The 22,220-nt window shown below is 36.7% G+C and overlaps 2 protein-coding genes across 3 annotated transcripts in view; one reads left to right on the top strand and one right to left on the bottom strand.

Moving 5' to 3' along the window:
- Positions 1 to 22,220, bottom strand: part of CTNNA3 (catenin alpha 3) — a 1,483,556-nt gene that overhangs the window by 815,300 nt on the left and 646,036 nt on the right. The window lies entirely within an intron of this gene.
- LRRTM3 (leucine rich repeat transmembrane neuronal 3) overlaps positions 16,207 to 22,220 on the top strand; it is a 165,707-nt gene continuing 159,693 nt past the window's right edge. The window contains exons 1-2 of the mRNA XM_054572721.1: positions 16,207 to 16,347; positions 16,695 to 18,226. Coding sequence (XP_054428696.1) covers positions 16,344 to 16,347; positions 16,695 to 18,226 — 1,536 coding nt within the window. The 5' untranslated portion in view covers positions 16,207 to 16,343. The remainder of the gene's footprint in view (positions 16,348 to 16,694; positions 18,227 to 22,220) is intronic.

Below are 22,220 nucleotides of genomic sequence, written 5' to 3'. Positions count from 1 at the left end.
CTCCCCTTATATTTGAGCATTTCTTGGGTAACAGACTACAGGCATTCCTCCCAGGACTCTTCACTGGACAGAAGTATTTCCCCCCGAACCACCTGGATTATTTTCTTTTCAACAAATACTCAATAAGAATGTATCATCTGCTAACAGTGGATATTTAAAGATGAATAAGATTCCACCGTCTCTGAACTCAAAAATATTTTGTTGGAAAAATTTACATATACATGATTACAGTACAATGTATTTATATGCCATATGTATGGTATATAACTCAAAAGTGCTTATGAGGAAGTCATCAAAATCCCTAGAGAAGGTTTTATGGAGAATATAACATTTTAAATACATCTTACAGATTTCATCAGGTAGAAAATGGGGGGAGGCTGCTTCTGTAAGAGAAGATAACATAAATAGTGACTTAAGGCATAATAGAACATGACTCATTCGGAAAATGATAGATATTTTGGTGTGCCTGGATTGTAGGTTGCATAGCATATTGAATAGTGAGTGGAAGTGATGACAAAAGGGTAGATTTGAACTAGATAGTAAGGGATCTTTGTATCAGGATGCATCCACTTTCTTGCATAACCGTAATTAGCCCCACCTAAAACACAGGCCAAGGCTTACACAACATGACCCAGACAACTTCACCATAACCATCAATCCTCCATTACACCCAATGAGACTCAGGATGATCGCCTTATCCAGGAATAATCAACTCATAAGCCAGATGTGCCAGATGAGGTGGCATAGTTCAAAAGGATCAGTCTTGGAATTTTAAAGTAACAGTGATTGAAAGAATGGGCTAATTTGCAATGAAGCCAAAAGCATCATGAAGTTGCGTGTAGACACTGAGATTATTATGGCAAACAAACTCCATTGGAAGCAAGAATCATAAATACAGTAGAGCTTTGAGGCAGAACAGAGGTGAACACAAGATGGAGATACAAATGGAGAATATCCAAGTACAGGGGATGAAGCTACAGTGCCTTCTCCAATAAGGTTCCCACTTTTCTCTATGGCTGATTGGTTGGTTTTACCACAACAAAATGAACCATATCATAAGAACCTTGTGTGTCATGAGAAGTCTGCTGTTTAACTGGAGGTGGCAGTGGGGTATTCAAGGGATTTAATCATGACAATAACATAACCAAATCAGTGATAATACCCTAAGGAAGGGGGTAAAACCATTCTAGTATTAGCATTAAGGCCATTCTACTAACGACTCATCAAATCTCAGAAGAGAAGAAAGCAATAACTCTTTATGCACACCTTGTCCCTTGGCATGGAGTAGAAGATGTATGTTATTTAAGATTAAGATTTTAAAAGATTATGGTGGCCATGTGGGAAAGACACTGTGTATTACATTATTAGTGATTTCTTTCCTTTCAGAGCCAATAATTTACGTTTCAGTGACTTAGGGGGAGGTGAGCCTTAATATTCAACATCAATAAAGATTATTCCATAAACAAAATTTCTAACAGTAGAAAAAATTTAAAATAATTTTGGTCCACCTCAAAGAATGTAATGCAATAAATTCAAGTTAATGAAAAATTTGTACAGTTACCAAAATATTAATTGGGATTACCTTTGAATGGTGAAACTATGGTACCTATGTTTTATAATAACTATGTATTCCATTTATAACAGGAGGGAAACAACTTAAGGAATAGTTAACTTGAAGATTTATATATTTCATTTCTATTTAACAAGAAGGCTAGAAAAAGAATTACCTTTTAAAGCCTGCTATTGTTTTTCACATGCTATAGAGACTAGTTTACATTTTTAAAAAGACAGAATGATTATAAAAATACAATTACCATCAAGGATCTATGTTCCATTCAAAGTTCTTGTACTCATGTCACATATGAGTAGAGCCAATTACTTCATCTCTCTGGGCTTCAGTTTTCTGATATGTCAAATGCGGGTTGAACAAAATAATCTCAAAATCCTTTCTAATTCTGTGATTCTCTAAGCCTTTATATCACTATTACTTGGCATTACTATGTATATATTTTTTAAGTTTAACTTACAAAGCTTGTAAGCCAGTTGAAATTATGTTAAACCTCTCAAGTGTCTTAGAAGTATCCCAAGAAAACCTACAAAACTTAATTAAGAATTAGGACTAATGGCCTAACCATGTGGTGACATGTTTGCTTTTGTTTCTCTAGACAGAAACTCAGAGTATCTCAGAAAGAAAACATCAAGAGTAAAAATAATATACACCAAGTTAAAATATTTTCATAATTTTAACTAAATACTGAAAAGAGAAAAAATATAAAATCAATGTAGACTTTTTCCCTTTAAGAGAAAATCTGGTCTCAAATATAGCCAATGACTAGATGAAATCATTTATATGACTGTTATACCTATTACCAGTTTTTGAATACAGGCATATATTGCTTTCTCAGAAGATAGAAGCTTATATTATAAAAGAAGGTTGCCTACTTAAGATATTATGTTTACTTGTAAAGCTCTACTTCCTAGAGATATAAAAACACATACATGCCATATACTTATGAGTATATATCAAGGTCAGTTTTTTCTAATTTTTTTACTATTAAGTCACAAACACAAATTTGAAAAAAAGCAAAGTATATATTTTTCAATTTGAAAATTCATTATAAAGTATAGGAGGTAATAATGGAAACCAAAATCTTGATATTAAAAAAATCCCTATTTCAGTTCAGAATATACTTGGTTATTTAAAAAAATATACATACAGTTCTATGATCTTTATTTTATATAAAATTATAAACTCATTCTTGTGAGGAAACATTGGGCTCATGCAAATTTAATACATTTTATATATACTGAAAATGTTTAAATTTGAAAAATTATAATAAATACAAAATATAAAATGCTAGAGAATATTTAGCTTAAATGAACACTATGGCCTGAAAAGTCATTTTATTTTCACCAAATATATGTCCTCAATATCCACATCGAGACATAAATACCCAAGAGGTTTTTAAAAATATATATTTTCCTAGCACTTCTAGTAGCTGCTGGCTTGCAGAAATAAACAGGTTGGCCCAGGATAAAAGGAGGATGTGGGAGAAACCTCACAAAAGTGATGATTCGAGGTTCAGAGATAAATGAACGAATGGGGCGATGGTTCAACTGCAACCCCCAGAAAAGTAAGCACAATAATAGTAGACACACACACAGTTGCACAGCCAAGGAACCCACAATTAGGTAAATCTATCCAAGTTTCTTCTAATTTAAAAGATAGTATAGAGAGTTATGTACATAGTAAGAGAGCTTAGGATGATACTGGTTGAAAGTTAGCCTGAAAAACATGAGTTACCAGGAGAACAACAGCTCACTTTTGATATTCAAGACCTTTACTTACCTCCATGTCTGTCCTTGGACTACAGTCCTGGCTTATATAACAGCTTTGCCACTCTGGCTCCCAGACTCTGTCATCACCTGCCATGCTTAAAAACTGTCATGAGAAATTTTTGTCTGAAACATGGCAGATTGATTGCACTTTTATTGCCTCTTCCTCCTCAAAACTCATTTAATGATAAATGAATACAAATGAGGACAAAGAGGAGATAAGAATGGATGAATGATTTTTATAAATTTTTGGAAAACATAGAATGCATGATATATGACTATAGTCAAGAAAGTGGCAATGTACTTGCTTACTGAAGGGGCATGCCACATTGAACAGAGAAGACTTGAGAGGCTCCAGAAGGTAAGGGTCACTAAAAGCATGGGAACTAATTTAAAGTCTTCAGAGAGAGTAATTAACTAACTTCCAGATCCATGTCAACACATCAAAAACCAACACACTATCTACTGTGGACTGAAAGTTTTGGTGTCCCCACCTCTCCCACCCCCCGCCCCCCGCCCCCATGTGCAAATTCACGTGCTGCTATTTGGTGGTGGGGCCTGGGGAAGGTAATTAGGTCAGGAAGGTGGAGCCTATGTAAGAAAGATGATGTCTCTCCCTGCCATGTGAGAACACAGAAAGAATGTGTTCATCTGCAAACCAGGAAGAGGAACCTCACTAGAACCCAGACATGCTGGCACCTCGATCTCAGACTTCCAGTCTTCAACAGAGTAATTTTTTTCATGTAAGTCACCCAGTCTATGGTATTTGTTATGTATTCAGCTTGAGCTAATACACTACTCCTTTCTTTCAACAGAAAAGAGGAAAACCTTATTTTTCTGGTAAATTCAAACATGAGACACTAGGCCTACAGATATGAGGTGAAGAAGTGCGGCTTGGGACTAACAGTGGAAGAGTTAAATGAGAACGTACGTAATAAACTTGGCACCTCAGCGCCCCTCCCCTGCCTTGTCTCTAGGACACTGGTACATTGGTAGCATCTACATCGTTATCCAGTGCAGTAGATTGAGGATCAGGTCTGGGGGGAAAAAATCACATTCATGCATCTGGCCATTCCTCAGTGAAAAAGCAAGTTCACCACAAAATCCAAGCCAAAACCTTGTCCCCACACAGGGGACCCTCTTAGCCTTTAGTGACTCACTCCATAATCTGGATGAACGCACAAGAAATTTAACATTTGAGAAAAGCTTCCAACATGAAATAGGCCAAGAAGAACTGACTCTAAATTACAGCAAAGGAAAGAGTGACATTATAACAAGTAATATATTACCAAAACACCTCATATAATGTCGTCAGAGAGAGAGAAGATGTTACACTCATAAAGGTGAGGCAGTATGCTATGACACAAGAGAGAAGAGAACGAAAAAGAGCTCCTGAAAATAAATATCATCAGGTAAACTGGGGTCAGGAAGAGGATCAGCAAACTTTTTCTATAAATGGACTCACAGTAAATATTGTAAGTTTCCTGGACTTACAGTCTCTAAATTCTGCCATGCAAGATGAACTCATCCATAGATAATACATAAAATGAATGAACATGAATGTGTTCCTTTATTTACAAAAACTTAACTTTATTTACACCACTTGACCCAATAGCATCTGCTGACACCTGATCTAAATTTTAAATAAATAAATAAATAAATAATTTATTTTTGTGATATAAAACTGAGATATCACCTAAAAATAAGGAAAAAATAAAGAAATGAAAAATAGGGGGGGGAAACAAAGAATCAATTCAAAATCTGCCAATAAAAGTCTCAGAGAGATAACAGAAAATTGGGAGAGGTACATAAAAAAAGACAAATAAATTTTGATAAAACTAAAGGACACAAGACTTTAAACTGAAAAGGCCCACTGACTACCCATCAAAATGAATTTTAAAAGTCCCCAAACAAAATACATCTTTGTACAATATTAATACCAGGGAAAATAAAGTATCATAAAAGTTTCCAGAGAGGAAACAATACATTATACACAAAGGAGTGGTAATCAGAAGAGCATCTGATTTTCAATAGCAAGACTGGATATGAGAAGACAGTGAAGCAATGTCTAAACAATGCTGAGGAAAATGATTTCCAATTGTGAATTATATATACGGTCAATCTATTAGTCAGTAAAGACAAACAAAAATTCAGATGTAATTTTTTATTTCACATTCACCCTTTCTTAGGAATCTGCTAGGGGATATGTTTCAACAACATGAGTGGTAAACTGAGAAAATGAATATACAGGATCTGAGGAACAGGATAGCACAACTGGGGAATGGCGAGGGGGAGGATGAGATTAACCGCCATGATGAGACACTGGAGCAGAGAAAGGGGATGCTGAAGAAGGAAGAGATTATCTGAACTGACGTTTGGAAAAATAAAGTTTTTGACACAGCTTTTAAAATATTGGGAAAAACAACTAACAGTAGGCAAAGACAAAACTAAGCACATTTGAGAGAGAGAATAATTCTTAATTGCAAAAAAAAAAAAGTTAAATGAAAATAGAAACGCAATCTAGTATCCCGTTTAATCCAGCAGCATCATTGCTTACACAGCCATTTTAACATTAAATACTGTCTATTTACCTCATGAAATATTAACATAGGATGTGGGGAACTGTGAAAGAGGATATCTTCAGTTATAATAGCAAAAAAAGAAAATATCAGTAAAGTTTAGAAATATCATGAGAAGGAAATAAAGAGCAACTGATGAAGAAACTGACAAGAAGAAAGTATGGATGTTTTCAATACAAGTTTTATCTTTTTGTTTTAAACCTATGATTCCTTAATAGTTTCTGTTTCTCAGAGCTGCCTATTAAATTTCAAGCACACTGTGAAAGCTAATACTACAAGCTAATATTATCAGCTAATACTATAGAATTCATTTGTTGGTAAGCGGGGAAAAAATATACAAAAAATGAGTCACTATAGGCAGTAGGGACAAAGAACTGATGCTGAGAAAATCACTGAGGAAAAGGTAAGGAGGCATTTAGAGGGGGTGGAGGGAAGCTTTCTCTTTTCATTGTATATGTGTGACCGTGTGTGAACACCAGGCTACTGTGTGGTATGACCTGTGAGACCTGCAACAGTCTTTGAGTGGGTGGTGTTATCTCTGGTGATGCAAATATTCCCCCAATCAAAAAATTGGATCTAAAAGCCAACTCTGTGCAGACTCATTTTATCAGTCATGTTTCTATGTTAGTTATCTCTTAAATTTCTTGATTTTTTAAAAAAAATTTCTTAAAATTGTGTTTAAATTTTCAGCTGTGCTACTTGTTCCAAAAAGAGAATATGTCCACTCCTGGGCTGAGTGTCAAAGGGAGGAGGAGTAACTCCCTGAAGCTGCTGTAAAGGTCTCAGTTGTGATCAATAAAAATATCAAAGAGAGATTGTATCTGACAGGACAGTCACATGTATTGCTTCCTACTTGTTCTCAATGAGAAGTCCTCACAAAGGGATTTTCTGACCACTCAATCAAACTGTCACCAGCCCTTATCTTCCGTTCTTTTTTCTTCATGGCACTTTTCTGTAGTGGACATTGTAATTGTATCTAAGATGTTTGTTTTTTATTTTCTTACTAACTAGAATGCAAGTCATCTTATGGTAGGCACTTTGTCTTATTCATTGCTGTATCCCCAGGATTAAGAGCAGTATAAGAGCTTGACAAATATTGGTTGAATAAAAAAGTTCTCAACCCAGTACCAGATAAAGAAATTTTATTTTTATTAAGGACCTTTGGCATTCATTTGCAGAGACTAAGTCAATTTCTGCCTGAATCACAATGTCGCCACATGGGGGCTCTGCTGGCAGCCGTAAGGGATCCGAATGATTCCCCCACAATCTTAGAAGAGCTACTTTTCAATCAGGATGAAGCATTGCTGTAGAGAAGGGTTCTCCAGCCCAGTTTAAGAGTCCCCAAATAGACTGATACACTTTATTGTAAAGTAAGGATCTTCAGGCTCCTATTCTCTGCTCCTGCAAATCTATGCAAGGTTTCTCTTCTCTCAAAATTTTATCTCTTAGGTTTGCAGCATAAAATATTTAAAAAATCAGGCATTACTTCAGAAAAATATTGAACTAAACAACAGAGCATCATGCTTTTTTATCGGAATCAAGATTTCTATGATCTTTCCCTGCCTGGTGGTTGGGGAATTTAATTCTTAGTGCTGATACATTTGTCAGAAAGGCAAAAAAAAAAAAAAAAAAAAAAAGACTACTGTACCCAGTTGAAACTATTACACACAATGCTTTAAATATAAAGAAAATGTTATAGATGGAATGTTTGTGCCCTCGCCCCCACCTCCACAATTCATTTGTTGAAACTTAATCCCCAGTGTGAGGGTATTTGGAGGTGGGGCTTTTGGGAGGTGATTAGATCAGGGTGGCAGATCTCTCTTGAAAGGGATCCATGCCCTTATATAAAAGAGACCCCTGAGAGCTCTTTTGTCCCCTCTGCCATGTGAAATCACAGAGAGATTACAGTCATCTATGAACCAGGAAGCAGGCCCTCATCAGACGTGGAAACTGCCAGCTTCTCGATCTCAGGTTTTCCAGCCTCCAAAACAATGGGAAAGACATTTCTGTTGTTTCTACCCTACCCAGTCTATATTCTGTTTTAGCAGCCAAAATGGACTAAGACAAAAATTTTTCGTTAAAAAAATTCTTGTTACATCAGAATATAGTGAAGCAAATATAGCAAAATGTTTATTACAATATGATTTAAACAGCATTGACTTTATATTCAAAGCATAGCCATCCAGGTAGAGTAAAACATCAAATATTAAGGTGCAAAATTGGTTAAGAGACTTTTATCTAAAACTCCTTTGTTCCACTCTGAGAAATCATAAGAAATTGGGGAATATATTTAGGAGTATAAATTTTACAGTGTGACTCTGGTACCACATGTTCCTTCATGGAACTTGTTCTAAACAAAAAGCTAGAAAACTGATTCCTCTCAGTACAAATAATGACATATAAATTTTCATTGCTGTTTTTGACAGGAACTTTTATAGCTTTTTTAATAGAAGTACCTTGATGTTAATACAAAAATTAACAGGTTTGTTTAACAAGAAACACCAAATAATTGCTTTTGCTGATTTTAGGCAAAAAGGCAAGTGTGACGGGCTGCAAAGAGCAGAAATACTGATAAATAGGAAAGTTAAACCAACATGAACTCCTGGCACCTTAATATTAGCCCTTGCTCCCAAACTTGTCAGTTGACCCCATTACTCAATTCTCTGCTAGCATAAATACCACAAAATAAAAGTACATATTTTCCTCCAAGCTCTAAATCTCTTACTATTCAAAATTTCTACAAGTCTTCAGTTTGCTACCAAGAGTGACTAGGTGCCCCAAATATCCACTGGGGCCACTTATTCTCTTAAATTAATCAATGGGCCCTTGCTCAACATATATACCATTAAAACTTACTCCTTGCAACTTAAATGAAATAAGGTGAAGAAATAGCAAATGCAGAACATGGAACAAGCTACAGTGCAAATGGCCTGGTACCTCTCAAGAAATCAATGGCATTAAAAATATTAAAGAAACTTCAGAAACATGAAAACCAAATGCAGTGCTAGGACTTTGCTTAGATCTTGACTACAAACCAACTTTAAGGACTTATTGTTAATTTTGTTAAATAAAATAATGCTGGATGGTTAAATTAAAAGTCTTCGTTGGTTAGACCTGCATGCTAAAAATGTATGTGACTAAAACAACATGATTTCTGAGATTTGCTTTTAAAATATTCCCCGCAAAAATATGTGCATGTAGGAAAGAAGGCGGGGATAGCCAAAACAAAATTAGTGAGATATTGATCATTGTGAAGTTGATATTATTTATATTCTTCTCTTTATTTTTGGGTGGTTTTAGATTTCTACTTAAAAAGTAACGTTATTTCTTCAAAGTCATGTAGTCTTTTCAGTGTTCAGAAGTCCACCTCTAAGTGTTGTACTTGAAGAGTTTGTTTTTTCTAACCCCAAATTTAGCTGAGGGCTACCTCTGCAGGAAGTGAGAGTGAGGACTGCAATGAAACCTGAGAACAGGGATTGATGCTGCAGCGTAAATGCATCTTCAGGAGAGAGAGAGAGATGTGTTGGATAATCATGCAAGGTCTCATTCATTTGAATTTGAATTTGCTTTGTTCCATAAAGACACTGAGAAACCATTTTAACGATTAGACCTGGAACTTTATTCATCCATTTATTTAAGTCAGAGATGTTCCCTAAGAACCATATGTGACCAGACAGTGTTTTTAATGGACCCCTTGAAGCAAGCAGATGGAAACCAAGGATATTTCAGATGTGTCAATGCTCTGATGAAAGATCAGAATATAATTACAAATGCACAAATGCATATGAGTATTCTAACCAACTAGAAATTTTAAAAAGTACATTTTCATAGCTATAGGAGACTATTAACATTCTGACAACGCTCTTACATGATGGAATAATTGAGTCAAAAACATTAAGCTCTTTACAATATCTAGATCAAATGCATTTATCGGTGAAAGCACTTTATGACCTAGTATACAGAATGTCAGTGATGTATGTCATATAACAAAGAGTTGTGCTATTGAAACTATAGTGGAAAGGGAATAATGAAGAATTTTTTAATAATATTAATAACTTCTGACTCTGCCTTTGGTTATGTTAATGACGCTTGATATGCAAGGGGGAACCCAAAAAATGAAATTTATTTATAAAAAATTGTGTATTTATTCTTACATATTTAAACTTCAGTCACCTTCAAAGTAGTTTCATTTGATGCAATGCACCTATTGAGATGTTTTTTTCCACTGCTCAAAAGTTTTTGAACTCATCAATTTTGATGCCTTTTAGTGCTTCTACCATTTTTTGTTTCACCTCTTCACATTGACAAAATGTTTCCCTCTGAGGGCTTCTTTCATCCAGGGAAACAAAAAAAGTCACTTGGGGGTGAGATAGGGTGAATAGGGAGGGTAGGGCATGGGTTTGGGGGTCATAACATTTTGGCCAAAAACTGCTGAACACTCAGAGCAGTGTGGGCAGGTGCACTTGTAAATCACTCATCATAAAACGGGCAAACATGTTGAAAGACTCTTCAAAAAAATTCACTGAAGCCGAACGCAGCCTCTCACAACAACATCAGTTGGTGCAATAAACAGATGTGTTCCTGGAACACTTCCCTAGCAGGGAAAACTGTACTACAAGGAGCCTGCCCTCTAGAAGATAGTTCTGGTTTTTTGGGGTCTCCCCTGGTACGTTCATTCCTGAGTATGCTCATGACCAGAGGAACCTAGATGGAATCAAAAGTAAAATAATTTTCTCACAGGTACTCTGATTCTAGAAATAATTTATAGCACTTTATAGAGTACAATGTATTTACATATGATTTTTTTTAAAAACTGCTCTTAAATAAAAGCTTTAGAGATTTATAGAACAGGCTTTATGAGTCATATTTTGCACATAAGCAAACTGAGACCCAGAGAATTTTGGCCATTACCAGTTCTAAATTCTAAGTGTCAACTGACATATGCAATTAAAACTATACATCATCCTTGAAATTACTTTTGAATGACGTTTGGGCTTGACCAAATTTATTTTCTATAATACTCAGTTCAAATGTTCCCATGCCTGGTTTTACGTAATTTTCAGTTTTCATCAAAGCTATTGGTACCAAGTTCTCCAAGCGCATACGCAAACATGTCTGTCTAGGCTGTCTAAATATAAATTCATGTTGCTGTTGTGTAGTGGCTAATTGTGCTAATCTTTTTATAAAATATTTTAAAATATATCATGGTGATCTGAGGCTTAATATCAAGAAGTTTTTCAAAAATTAAAGTCTCAAAAAATTGAAGAAAAGTGAGAGCCAAATTTGAACTTAATTCAAATGTGTTAAACCTTGATCTTATTCCCAAATTTGACCCCTGGAAACAGTGAATGGCTTCACCAATCCCTCCAGTTGCTCAGCTCATTAAAGTAGGAATCATCTTTACTTTCTCTCTTTACCTCATAGGTCCACTTTTCATCCATTAGCACACTCATTGTTTTTACCTAAACACACGCCCAGAATTTAGGCAATTCTCGCCACATCCGTGCTACCACACTGATCCCAGCCCCCGCCATCTCTCTCCTGGATGGACACAACAGTCTCCTTACTGGCCTCTGCACTTTTACTCTTGTCTGTTTAGAATCTATTCCCACAACAGCAGCACAAGCGATCCTTTCAATAAGCAAATTGATCAAATCTTTACTCTGCATAAAATATTGAGTCCAGCTCTCTCCGGAATAAAGCCACAGTTCTTATAAGGGTGTACAAAGCCTTCCGTGGTCCAGTACCCAGTACCACTATGACTTCATCCCCAGTAACTCCACCCCCTGTTCTCTCTACTCTAGATTGATTGGCCTCTTTGCAGTACATTGAACATGTGATCTGTTTTCACCTGAAGACCTTTGTACTAGCCACTTCTATATATATTTAGTGAACCTCATCTCCTTCAAGGGTTTATCCAAGCCACTTTCCTAGTAGTCCTAATCACCCTATTTAAAATTGCATCCACCTCACACTGCACTTCCAGTCTTCCCTGTCATTAGTAGTTTAATTTTTCTTATAGTCACATGACCTAATAATAAACAATTTATATTTATCTTTTTATTGTCCTTCTTACCCATTTAGATTCTATGCTTAGATCTTTGTTTTGTACACTGATATGCTCCAAGAATCTGAAACAGGGTCTGGTATATACTGGGTACCCAAACTATTATTTTTTAAATAAATGAAATCTCTGAGGCCAACCCATTGTTAATATATCAGTACATCCTCTTTAAGCCTGATTTTCCAAGTTTATATTTGGCAATTTAGTTTCAAATTGTTCTGAAATTTGCCATTATATACTGAGATTGGATTTATTTACCCAATTTAAACAAAACATATTAAGCTATTTGAAGTACTGTAAGTATAATTTAAAAAAAAGAATTTGGATACATGACACTGTTTTATAATTGGATAAATCTTTAGGGCCCTAGATTCATTGGGGAAATTTAACTTGTCAGGTAGTTTATGGTTTGTTCTGTAGGTGGTATTACGTGCAAATGAATTTGCTAAATATATAATGTAGTGCAATTTTGTTTCTGTTGAAAGCAAGTCAGAAATAATCATCTTGATGTAGTCAATGAGTAAAAGGAGGATAAACTTTGAAAAGTACACTGGCAAATTACTAAAGATTTTTAGAATGTAAGGTGGGGTTTTTTTTTCTTCTTTTCAGAGACTATGCTTTGGGAGTAACTTCTGCATCCTCAAGTATTCAGTCTCACTTAGAACTGCATTATTTTATTTTGGATGTCTCTCTGCTAGTCTCATGATGGTCTTTCTCTTCAAGCACTTCATTACTTTGAACCAGGACAGGCTGGCTAGTGATCCCACATTAAGGGCTACGGCCAAGGTGGGAGCTACACAAAGTGTCTGAAATCAGATCCACCTCAAGAACAGATACTGTTCACGTTGAGGAAAAGACTGTTGGGTCAGCATTAAGAGGAAATATCAATTATGAGATCTAAAGAATGAATATGAAGTCAAAGCTATGGAGCTAAATGAAATTGGAAGCCTAGATACCAGAAAAATGTCTGAGAACGAAGGGCGAAATGTGCAGCCCATAAATAATCCAAGATTTCTCCCCCAAAAAAGCAAAAAGAGAGAATTACATTCTCAGTGGGCTCATCTTGCTTCTGTCATCAGGGAAGGAGAAAAGAACAAGCAGCACAAGCTTGGTGGGGCCTCCAGCCCTCCTAGCGGGGCCCTGTGCAGCTATTGGGCAGAACAGGCACCTCGATACCTGCCCGTGGAGAAACAAAGTAAGCGACAGGGAAAAATCAGTGGCTTTTAGACCACAGACACATAAGAGAGGGATTATAAATATGATTCCCTTTAGTCTTTTTTAATAAATACCAATTGTCAATCCCCACTGGGGATGTTAGATGATAAAAGCTGTGATAAGATAAAGGTACTATTCAGAAGTACATTTACTATTCTCATAAAATATATGGTTTAACTATGAAGACAAGAGATATCTACATGAAAAGTGAAGATCACTTGCTGACCATCTACACGTTTCCTCTTCCCAGTTTCTTGCCTTTTCACACACATTATTGAAAAAAATTGCTCCAAACGTGTATCTAATCCCACTAGTTGAGGACCTCTGCCGGGATCGATCCCATGTACATAACGTTAGCATTACATGACTAGTTTATCCTACATTAAACGTAATTGTAACCCCCATAAAATATTTTTATTCAATAAATATTTATTGAGCATCTATAATGTGCCAAGTGCTGTTCTAAGGATTAGGGAAACTGAAGTAGACAAAACAATGGCTTTATCACCGTGAAGTTTCTATCACAATGAAAAGATTTGTATATCCTCTCTTCCTACTGAGGGAAAATTTAAAATTTTTAATCATTCCCTTACAGCACATCTCTTTAACTTCATTGTCCATCAGAGGCTACATAAGTACAGCCTCTTCTATCCATCCCCTTGAATGAGAATCTTGAGAGAGGGATTGGAAAATTCATTTTTTAACAAGCTCTCTAGGTGTTTTGTATGCATTCATAGCATTTTGGGTGAAAGCCACTACCCTACTAATAGCATCCTATCTAAGGAAATAGTGTTTTTCAGTGACTATATCTGTGGGACCTTTTGATTTTCATGACTGTTACCAAATTTCTCCCCTTTAGATAATATGAAAGCTCTCTGAGGTTTTCCACAGTTAATTCACCTAACAAAGACTAACAAAGCAGATTTGTAAAAGTATACCATTTATTTTTAAACAAAAATGGTTTTCTTTATGGGCTGGATATTACCAAATTCTGCTTTAGGGAAGAAAAGAATCCAACATTAACTAAAAATTATGACCCATAGAACCAAAAGATTCATTTTAAAGATAAATTTGAGATAATGGAGACTTAGGGAGTTTTCTTACCAAAGAAGGCAAGACTGAGTTAATCTCAGAAATCCATTGTGAACAACATAAAAAAATCTTCACTAAAGAAGACCTTTATGAGTTCATGACAATTGGTGTAGTTAATATTTAATATTAAACAATATGCAATATCAGCTGATATTCAAGTAACAGCTAATGCAGGCCTATGATGTACCACATGCTATTCTAGGTGCTTTAAAGATATTCAGAAGATTTAATTTTCAACCCTCTATGAAATGGGTTTTTGTTATCATGTCCATTTTGTAGAGGAGAAAATTGAGGCATTGAGAACCTAAGTAACCTACTCAAGGTTACATAGCTGGTACATTTTACCCAGGATTTGAACTTAGGTATCAAGATCCATATTCTTAATCACTAAACCACCCCTCCTTAGTGTTTATAATACTTCTTTAAAAGACATGCCAAAAAAGTTTATACCAAACTATTATTCTAAGAAGTAATAATTTTTTTTTACACCACAGTTTCCCTGACCCAATGCCTTGATCAGGCTAATTTTCATTTCAATCATTGTTAAATGAAGACAACAATGCTGTTGAGCAGATCATCAAGTTATTAGAGCCTTAAGTATAATGGAGATATTTTTCTGAATCTCGGTTCTGCTACCTGCTTGCTATATGACCTTGAGCAAGTTACCTCTCCAAGTTTCAGTTCCCTCATCTTTAAAATAAAGGTTATAATGGACCCACATCATAATACTATTTAAAGGTAAAATGAGATACCCCATTCAAAGCACTTAGAAAGAGCTCCGTAAATATTAGTGTACTATTTAAATATGTAATATTTATTATGTAAATAGCAGCATCAATAAACTGAACCAGATGATCTCTTGATTCTTCTACTCACACTAAAAATGGTTTATTTCTCTTCTAATTAAAAAAAGGACAAAAACCAAAACAACATCAAACCAAGTCACAAGGCAGTAAACCAATGACGTCTTTTGTGAGAAAACCAGAAAGGCTATTGGACACATGGATTTATATGTCATTAGTTTTCTCCTCTATTCCAAAATGTATGTGTTCTAGCATCCTGAGACACCTTGCATAATACAGTATAAACACTGTGATTCCAATAGGTCAAATGGGCAGGCAGTTAATGTTTCTCTGTAGAAAGCTCAATAATTCATTTTCCAAATCTCAGTTCAAAGCCTACATTGAGGTTAAGAAAAATTGACATTCGGTCTGTGAACTTAATGTCAAGCTTCAGAAAAACTCTGGGCAGCACATGTTTAGCGATTAAGTGGACGCAGACAATAAAGACGTTGCCAAATTGTAAAACAAGACTTGGAAATTACAGAAAACGTTGCTAGTTATTGATTATGGTGACCATTCAGTTCTCACTGAGCCACCCAAAACAATCATTCATTTTCCAGCAGAGAGCCTGCTCATTTGCAAGATAAAAGAGAGACATTTCTGCACATGCCCATAATGTTCTTCACCACTGGGGGCAGCTTTACATAAGACTGCATTCACTGAAGCCAAAGCAACAGTCCGAGCAGCTTTCAGAATGACAGTCTGCAGAAGTGAGCTGAGCGTGTGCGCGCTACAGGGCTCTCCTGCCTCCTGGGCTCCAACGCAGCTCTGTGGCTGAACTGGGTGCTCACCACCAGAAATGCTGGACTATGGAATACAGATGTGGCAGCTCAGGTAGCTCCACGTTGCCTGGAGGAATACATCATGCTTTCCGATAAGAAGAAATTGTAGAAGCCAGTTTTTTTTTTTTTTACACCCTCACCCCCCAAAACTGTAAAGATGCAAAAACATACTATCCATGAAGATCCTATTACCTAGGAAGATTTTGATGTTTTGCTGCAAATGCGGAGTTGGGATTTATTTGTTCTTGGAGTGTTCCGCGTGGCTGGCAAAGAATAATGTTCCAAAATCGGTTCATCTCCCAAGGGGTCCAATTTTTCTTCCTGGGTGTCAGCGAGCCCTGACTCACTACAGTGCAACTGACAGGGGCTGTCATGCAAGCGGCCCCTGAGCCAAAGCAAAAGACCTAAGGACGACCTTTGAACAATACAAAGGATGGGTATGTTTTGTCATTTTTCTTCTTTCCTTCTTAAAAAAACAAAACAAAAACAAAAAAAAATCCTCTAGTCTGTGTATTACTTCTGCCTTAATTATTTTAGATACCTTGCTCTGCTCTAAGACTATAAATTCAACTGCTTAGTGAACACGTTTCTTGCTTAACTATTTAAAAAAAAAAAACCTAAAGACAATTCTCTTTAAATGACAAGGAGATGACTATTTGATGTTAAATGTTGTTATCTAGATTTAAATTTTTTAAAAAGCAAGTACATGCTTATTGTTGCTTGATTAAAAATAAATGAATTATTTTTTGGGGGGATAACTTTTCTAAGTTGTTTTTATTTTCAGGTTTCAATGTAATTAGGCTACTGAGCGGATCAGCTGTAGCACTGGTTATAGCCCCCACTGTCTTACTGACAATGCTTTCTTCTGCCGAACGAGGATGCCCTAAGGGCTGTAGGTGTGAAGGCAAAATGGTATATTGCGAATCTCAGAAATTACAGGAGATACCCTCAAGTATATCTGCTGGTTGCTTAGGTTTGTCCCTTCGCTATAACAGCCTTCAAAAACTTAAGTACAATCAATTTAAAGGGCTCAACCAGCTCACCTGGCTGTACCTTGACCATAACCATATCAGCAATATTGATGAGAATGCTTTTAATGGAATACGCAGACTCAAAGAGTTGATTCTGAGTTCCAACAGAATCTCCTATTTTCTCAACAATACCTTCAGACCTGTGACAAATTTACGGAACTTGGACCTGTCCTATAATCAGCTGCATTCTCTGGGATCTGAACAGTTCCGGGGCTTGAGGAAGCTGCTGAGTTTACATTTAAGGTCTAACTCCCTAAGAACCATCCCTGTGCGAATATTCCAAGACTGCCGCAACCTGGAACTTTTGGACCTGGGATATAACCGGATCCGAAGTTTAGCCAGGAATGTCTTTGCTGGCATGATCAGACTCAAAGAACTTCACCTGGAGCACAATCAGTTTTCTAAGCTCAACCTGGCCCTTTTCCCAAGGTTAGTGAGTCTTCAGAACCTGTACTTGCAGTGGAATAAAATCAGTGTCATAGGACAAACCATGTCCTGGACCTGGAGCTCATTACAAAGACTTGATTTATCAGGCAATGAGATTGAAGCTTTTAGTGGACCTAGTGTTTTCCAGTGTGTCCCGAATCTGCAGCGCCTCAACTTGGATTCCAACAAGCTCACATTTATTGGTCAAGAGATTTTGGATTCTTGGATATCCCTCAACGACATCAGTCTTGCTGGGAATATATGGGAATGCAGCAGAAATATTTGTTCCCTGGTAAACTGGCTGAAAAGTTTTAAAGGTCTGAGGGAGAATACAATTATCTGTGCCAGTCCCAAAGAGCTGCAAGGGGTCAATGTGATAGATGCAGTGAAGAACTACAGCATCTGTGGCAAAAGTACCACGGAGAGATTTGACCTGGCCAGGGCTCTCCCAAAGCCCACATTCAAGCCCAAGCTCCCCAGGCCGAAGCATGAGAGCAAACCCCCTTTGCCCCCGACGGTGGGAGCCACGGAGCCTGGCCCAGAGACCGATGCTGACACGGAGCACATCTCTTTCCATAAAATCATCGCAGGGAGCGTGGCCCTCTTCCTGTCTGTGCTCGTCATCCTGCTCGTTATCTACGTGTCATGGAAGCGATACCCTGCGAGCATGAAGCAGCTGCAGCAGCGCTCCCTCATGCGAAGGCACAGGAAGAAGAAAAGACAGTCTCTAAAACAAATGACTCCCAGTACCCAGGAATTTTATGTAGATTATAAACCCACCAACACGGAGACCAGCGAGATGCTGCTGAATGGGACGGGACCCTGCACCTATAACAAATCAGGCTCCAGGGAGTGTGAGGTATGAACCATTGTGATAAAAGCGCTCTTAAAAGCTGGGAAATAAGTGGTGCTTTATTGAACTCTGGTGACTACAAAGGGAACATGGTGCCCCCTCCCATTCCCTCTCCCTCTCACTTTGCTGGCAAGGCCCTCCCCTGTCCGTTTTAGTACATTCATAATACTGGTCATTTTCCTCTCGTACATAATCAACCCATTGAAATTTAAATACCACAATCAATGTGAAGCTTGAACTCTGGTTTAATATAATGCCTATTGTATAAGACCTTTTATTGATTCCATTAACGTCGCACTTGTTTTAAGATAAAACTTCTTTTACAATTAATCCCCCACATCTGCTGCTTTTCTGGTAGAACCAAATCTACCACTGTAGCAGGTTTGCAGTTCATTGGCAAATCAAGGAAAAGGTGAATGATCCCAGGTACTCGGACCTCGAACTGATTCCAGGAGAATGCTTGATGACAGGAACGTTTGGAGAGAGAGCCGTGAAACAATGCCCGGCTTAAAAGGAAATTGCAGGAAACTATCAAAAGATGGTGTTAGGTTAAAGCAGCACTAGGTGCAGTTTTCAGAGGTGTCTGAGTTATGATAAAGCAAGTGCAGGGAAAAGTGTTGAAAGGTTAAAGTGAAAGTAGACAACAGCAAAATGTGAGGAGATGGCAGAAATACCAAGTTTCACACTTGAAGCCTTGTCTCTGAAACCCATCCCTGTAAAATCAGACTAGAGGTTTCACTGTCAACTTCTTCTGGTCTCTACATTTCCAAAACCAGTAAAGTAACCATATAGCCAAGAAGCAAATTTGAGGAGGGAAATTTCCCCACTGCTTCTCACCTTAGGGAGTTTTCAGAGACCAGGCTTGCAGATGGGAAGGCAGCTTGCTATATGCCTGTGGTTGGGAGCTTACCAGTTTCTCATTCCAGTTTTCTCAAGGACCCTAATGTAGTGAGTGGAAGTGCGAGCTTTCTCTGTTCTTCTGTTTGGGATTTGTCAGGCTGTCCTATTGTGTTCCATTGTGTGTCCTGCAGGCACTAGTCCTCTAAGGACTTGACACTTCATTTAGAAGTGTAAACAGAACACATTCCAAGACATGCTTTCCACCAATGGCCTCATTAAAAAGGATGATTTTGAAAGCAACTTAATAAATGTATACAATAAATCTTAGAGGAAAAAAGACCAACCCTCCGTCACTTGTCTTTGCTTTTCTATGGCTGACATTACTGTGTCCCTATGCTCATCTGTATTGTGAACTCATCCATCAGTCTGATTCTGTACAGACCCTGTTGGCAATGTGCAAGCTGCATGCATGTTTTTATGTTGTAGGTGAAAGTTTATTGACTGCAGCACAAATATTATAGCATCTGTATTTAAGTAACTTTGACCACAGTTCATTAAGATTTTAGAAAAATGTCTTTGGTCTGTATCCTCTCTCATCCTCCAAAATAAACAATTCAATTACAGGGGTAAAAATCAGGAATTGCAACATTAAGTCTGTTTCATTTAATTGGCTTGCCAAACCATGTCCCTGTTCTTTCAAAACAGAATTGCTGCAGCAAAAAAAGAAAAAGTGAATGGCTATTTTTACCAGCATTTTTATATAGTTTGGGGGCTTTTCATATGCTGAGAGGCAAAATCTAGGCAAGTCACCATGAAATATAATTGCAAGGAAGCCAGATTATAAAAATCATATTTTCATAAGCAATAAAGAAAAAGGAACATTTAAAGTGGATTTTGGTTTTAATTAAATCCTAAAATAGATGGCAGTTCAAAAAAGCATCTTAGCTACAATATATTTACCCACCAATAACTGTTGACTAGACATTTATTAATGGCAAATTGTCACAGATTCCCAATTGATTAATAATGCAGATACTTCCTTACAGTACTATGAACTGGATGACTGAGCCTACTGTGATGTTTTTCACTGAAGTTGTAATTTTACATTTTTCATAAAATGTCAGTAAATACATATTCCATCTAAAAAAGAAATTTTCTTTGGTCAGACTCATTTTTCTCTGTACTAAAAGTGATGGTATTAATTAAATGCAGTGTTAAAGTGAAAAAGCCCACTTCTATTCTTTGGCTTGATCTTCTGCCTCATTTGTTATGGATACCAAATAAATTTAGGCAAGGCATATTTATACTTCTATTTTTTATTCTTGTAAATTCTCAATGCTGTGGTACTGCTAGTATATATAAAACATATTTGCTGTATTGAAAAATGTTTCTAAAATTCAAAGCTACTTGGTGTATAAAATTAAATGAATAACCGACATTTTAAAGGCTAGTCATTTTTTAATGTATGACTTTAACTCCTTACAAATTTAATAATGAATAAGGACCAAAATAAAAGATAGTGAAAGCTTATTTTGATTCAGGACATGAAATTCAAAACAAAACAAAACAAAAAACTTTTCCGCTTTTGGGAATGAGGCTTCTCTGGTTCTTAGTATTTTCTGAGCTCAAACATAGAATCCTTGTATGTTAGACAATAGCTTGTTCACCACTATCATTTTGACAAAGCCAACTGGAGAGTGTTCTCCTCCTCAAAATTGTTGCTCTCACCCCTATCCCATGGCACTTTCTGGACTTCAAATCATTAGTTTATTTTCCTTAGTATTTCAAACTCATTGCATCTTAGAGAATATAATTGATATTCCATTTTCTAGTGCAAATTTGGATGAAGTATGTGACTTTCCTCAAAGGTGACAACAATTAAATAAGCAGCCTGACCTGTTGAACTACGCAACAGAGAAACATCCAGGCAGATGGACTCAGTCAGTACTTTGAATGCTTCACCAGAGAGGAAATGCAGTGTAGTCTGAAACGCATGGGTCTTTGAGCCCCAGTACCCACTGCTACGGAAGCATGGAGTTAATAATCCCAGTGCCACAGTCTTCCAAGCAATACGGATGCAAGATATATTCCTTTTAAATGAGTGTATATTTTCTAAGGATGTTGACATTACATTTTTAAAAAGAATTTAAACCATTTTTCTCCCTTGATTTGGTGAGTCAACTACCTAAGCAGACAAGCAATATCTGTATTTCTGTGGAGCAGCAGTGACCTCTTGTGGCTGATTAGACTAATTACAACTATCCATACATTTTTATAGTTTTTTAAAATCCTGAATCCTCATAGAAATGTGGTTGACATGTAGTTTTTGATCTGTGAATAATATTTGAACTTATTTAATTCATCTCCCTGGAAAATACAGTTATAGTGTTATTTTTTTAATTATACAGGGGCCGGCAGAAGTAAGGCCTGCTTGAGTGTGGTTGGTAGGGTAATAATGAGTGTAGTAATTTATAGTTTTAATTTGAACATTTCACCTAAATTGTCATATAGTATACTTAAGTGTGATATTGTTATGCTACAGAATTACATGCTTATGATTTTGTAATTTAAAAATGTGGGGGCGTTATTTGTGCCAGACCCTGTATTTTTGCATATTGACTTATTTAGTAATGCTCAAACAGAGGCCCTAGAACTGGTACTGAGGGCTTGAAATAAATGCACAAAGATGAAGAGCAAGTTATAATGTACTAAGAATGGATTAGAAATATTTTAAAGCCTTTATACTCATTGATGTTGGCCAAATATATATATTTCCATTAAATGGTTTAACCTTCTCCACAGGAAGGATATTGAAATATGATATAATTTAGGTTGGGAAAAATAAACTTTAATATTCATATTGAAAGAATCAACAGCAGTTATTTACTAGTCAGTAGTAATGTCTGAGCTATCAAGTGAGGGAGGCCTCCCCCTTCAGGCTCTAGAAACCTCCAATTTGTCCATCATGCCAATGACCTGTGCTTCGCCCCCATGCTCTCTCCCCTTCCTTTCCCCTCCCTCCCCATTCTCAGCCCAGTGAACACTGGTTCTGTGAGACAGTAATGTTACAATATAGGAGGAGATGATTCATGGATAATGGAATTATGCTCTCCTTCTGGGGAAGGATAATGCAGAGTCAGATTCATAGATTTGGCAAGGG

Source organism: Pteronotus mesoamericanus, unplaced genomic scaffold (genome assembly GCF_021234165.1).
Source record: "Pteronotus mesoamericanus isolate MK-2021 breed Mesoamerican mustached bat unplaced genomic scaffold, CSHL_Meso_final contig_24, whole genome shotgun sequence".
NCBI lineage: Eukaryota > Metazoa > Chordata > Mammalia > Chiroptera > Mormoopidae > Pteronotus > Pteronotus mesoamericanus.
This window is presented reverse-complemented; position numbering and strand designations above follow the sequence as displayed.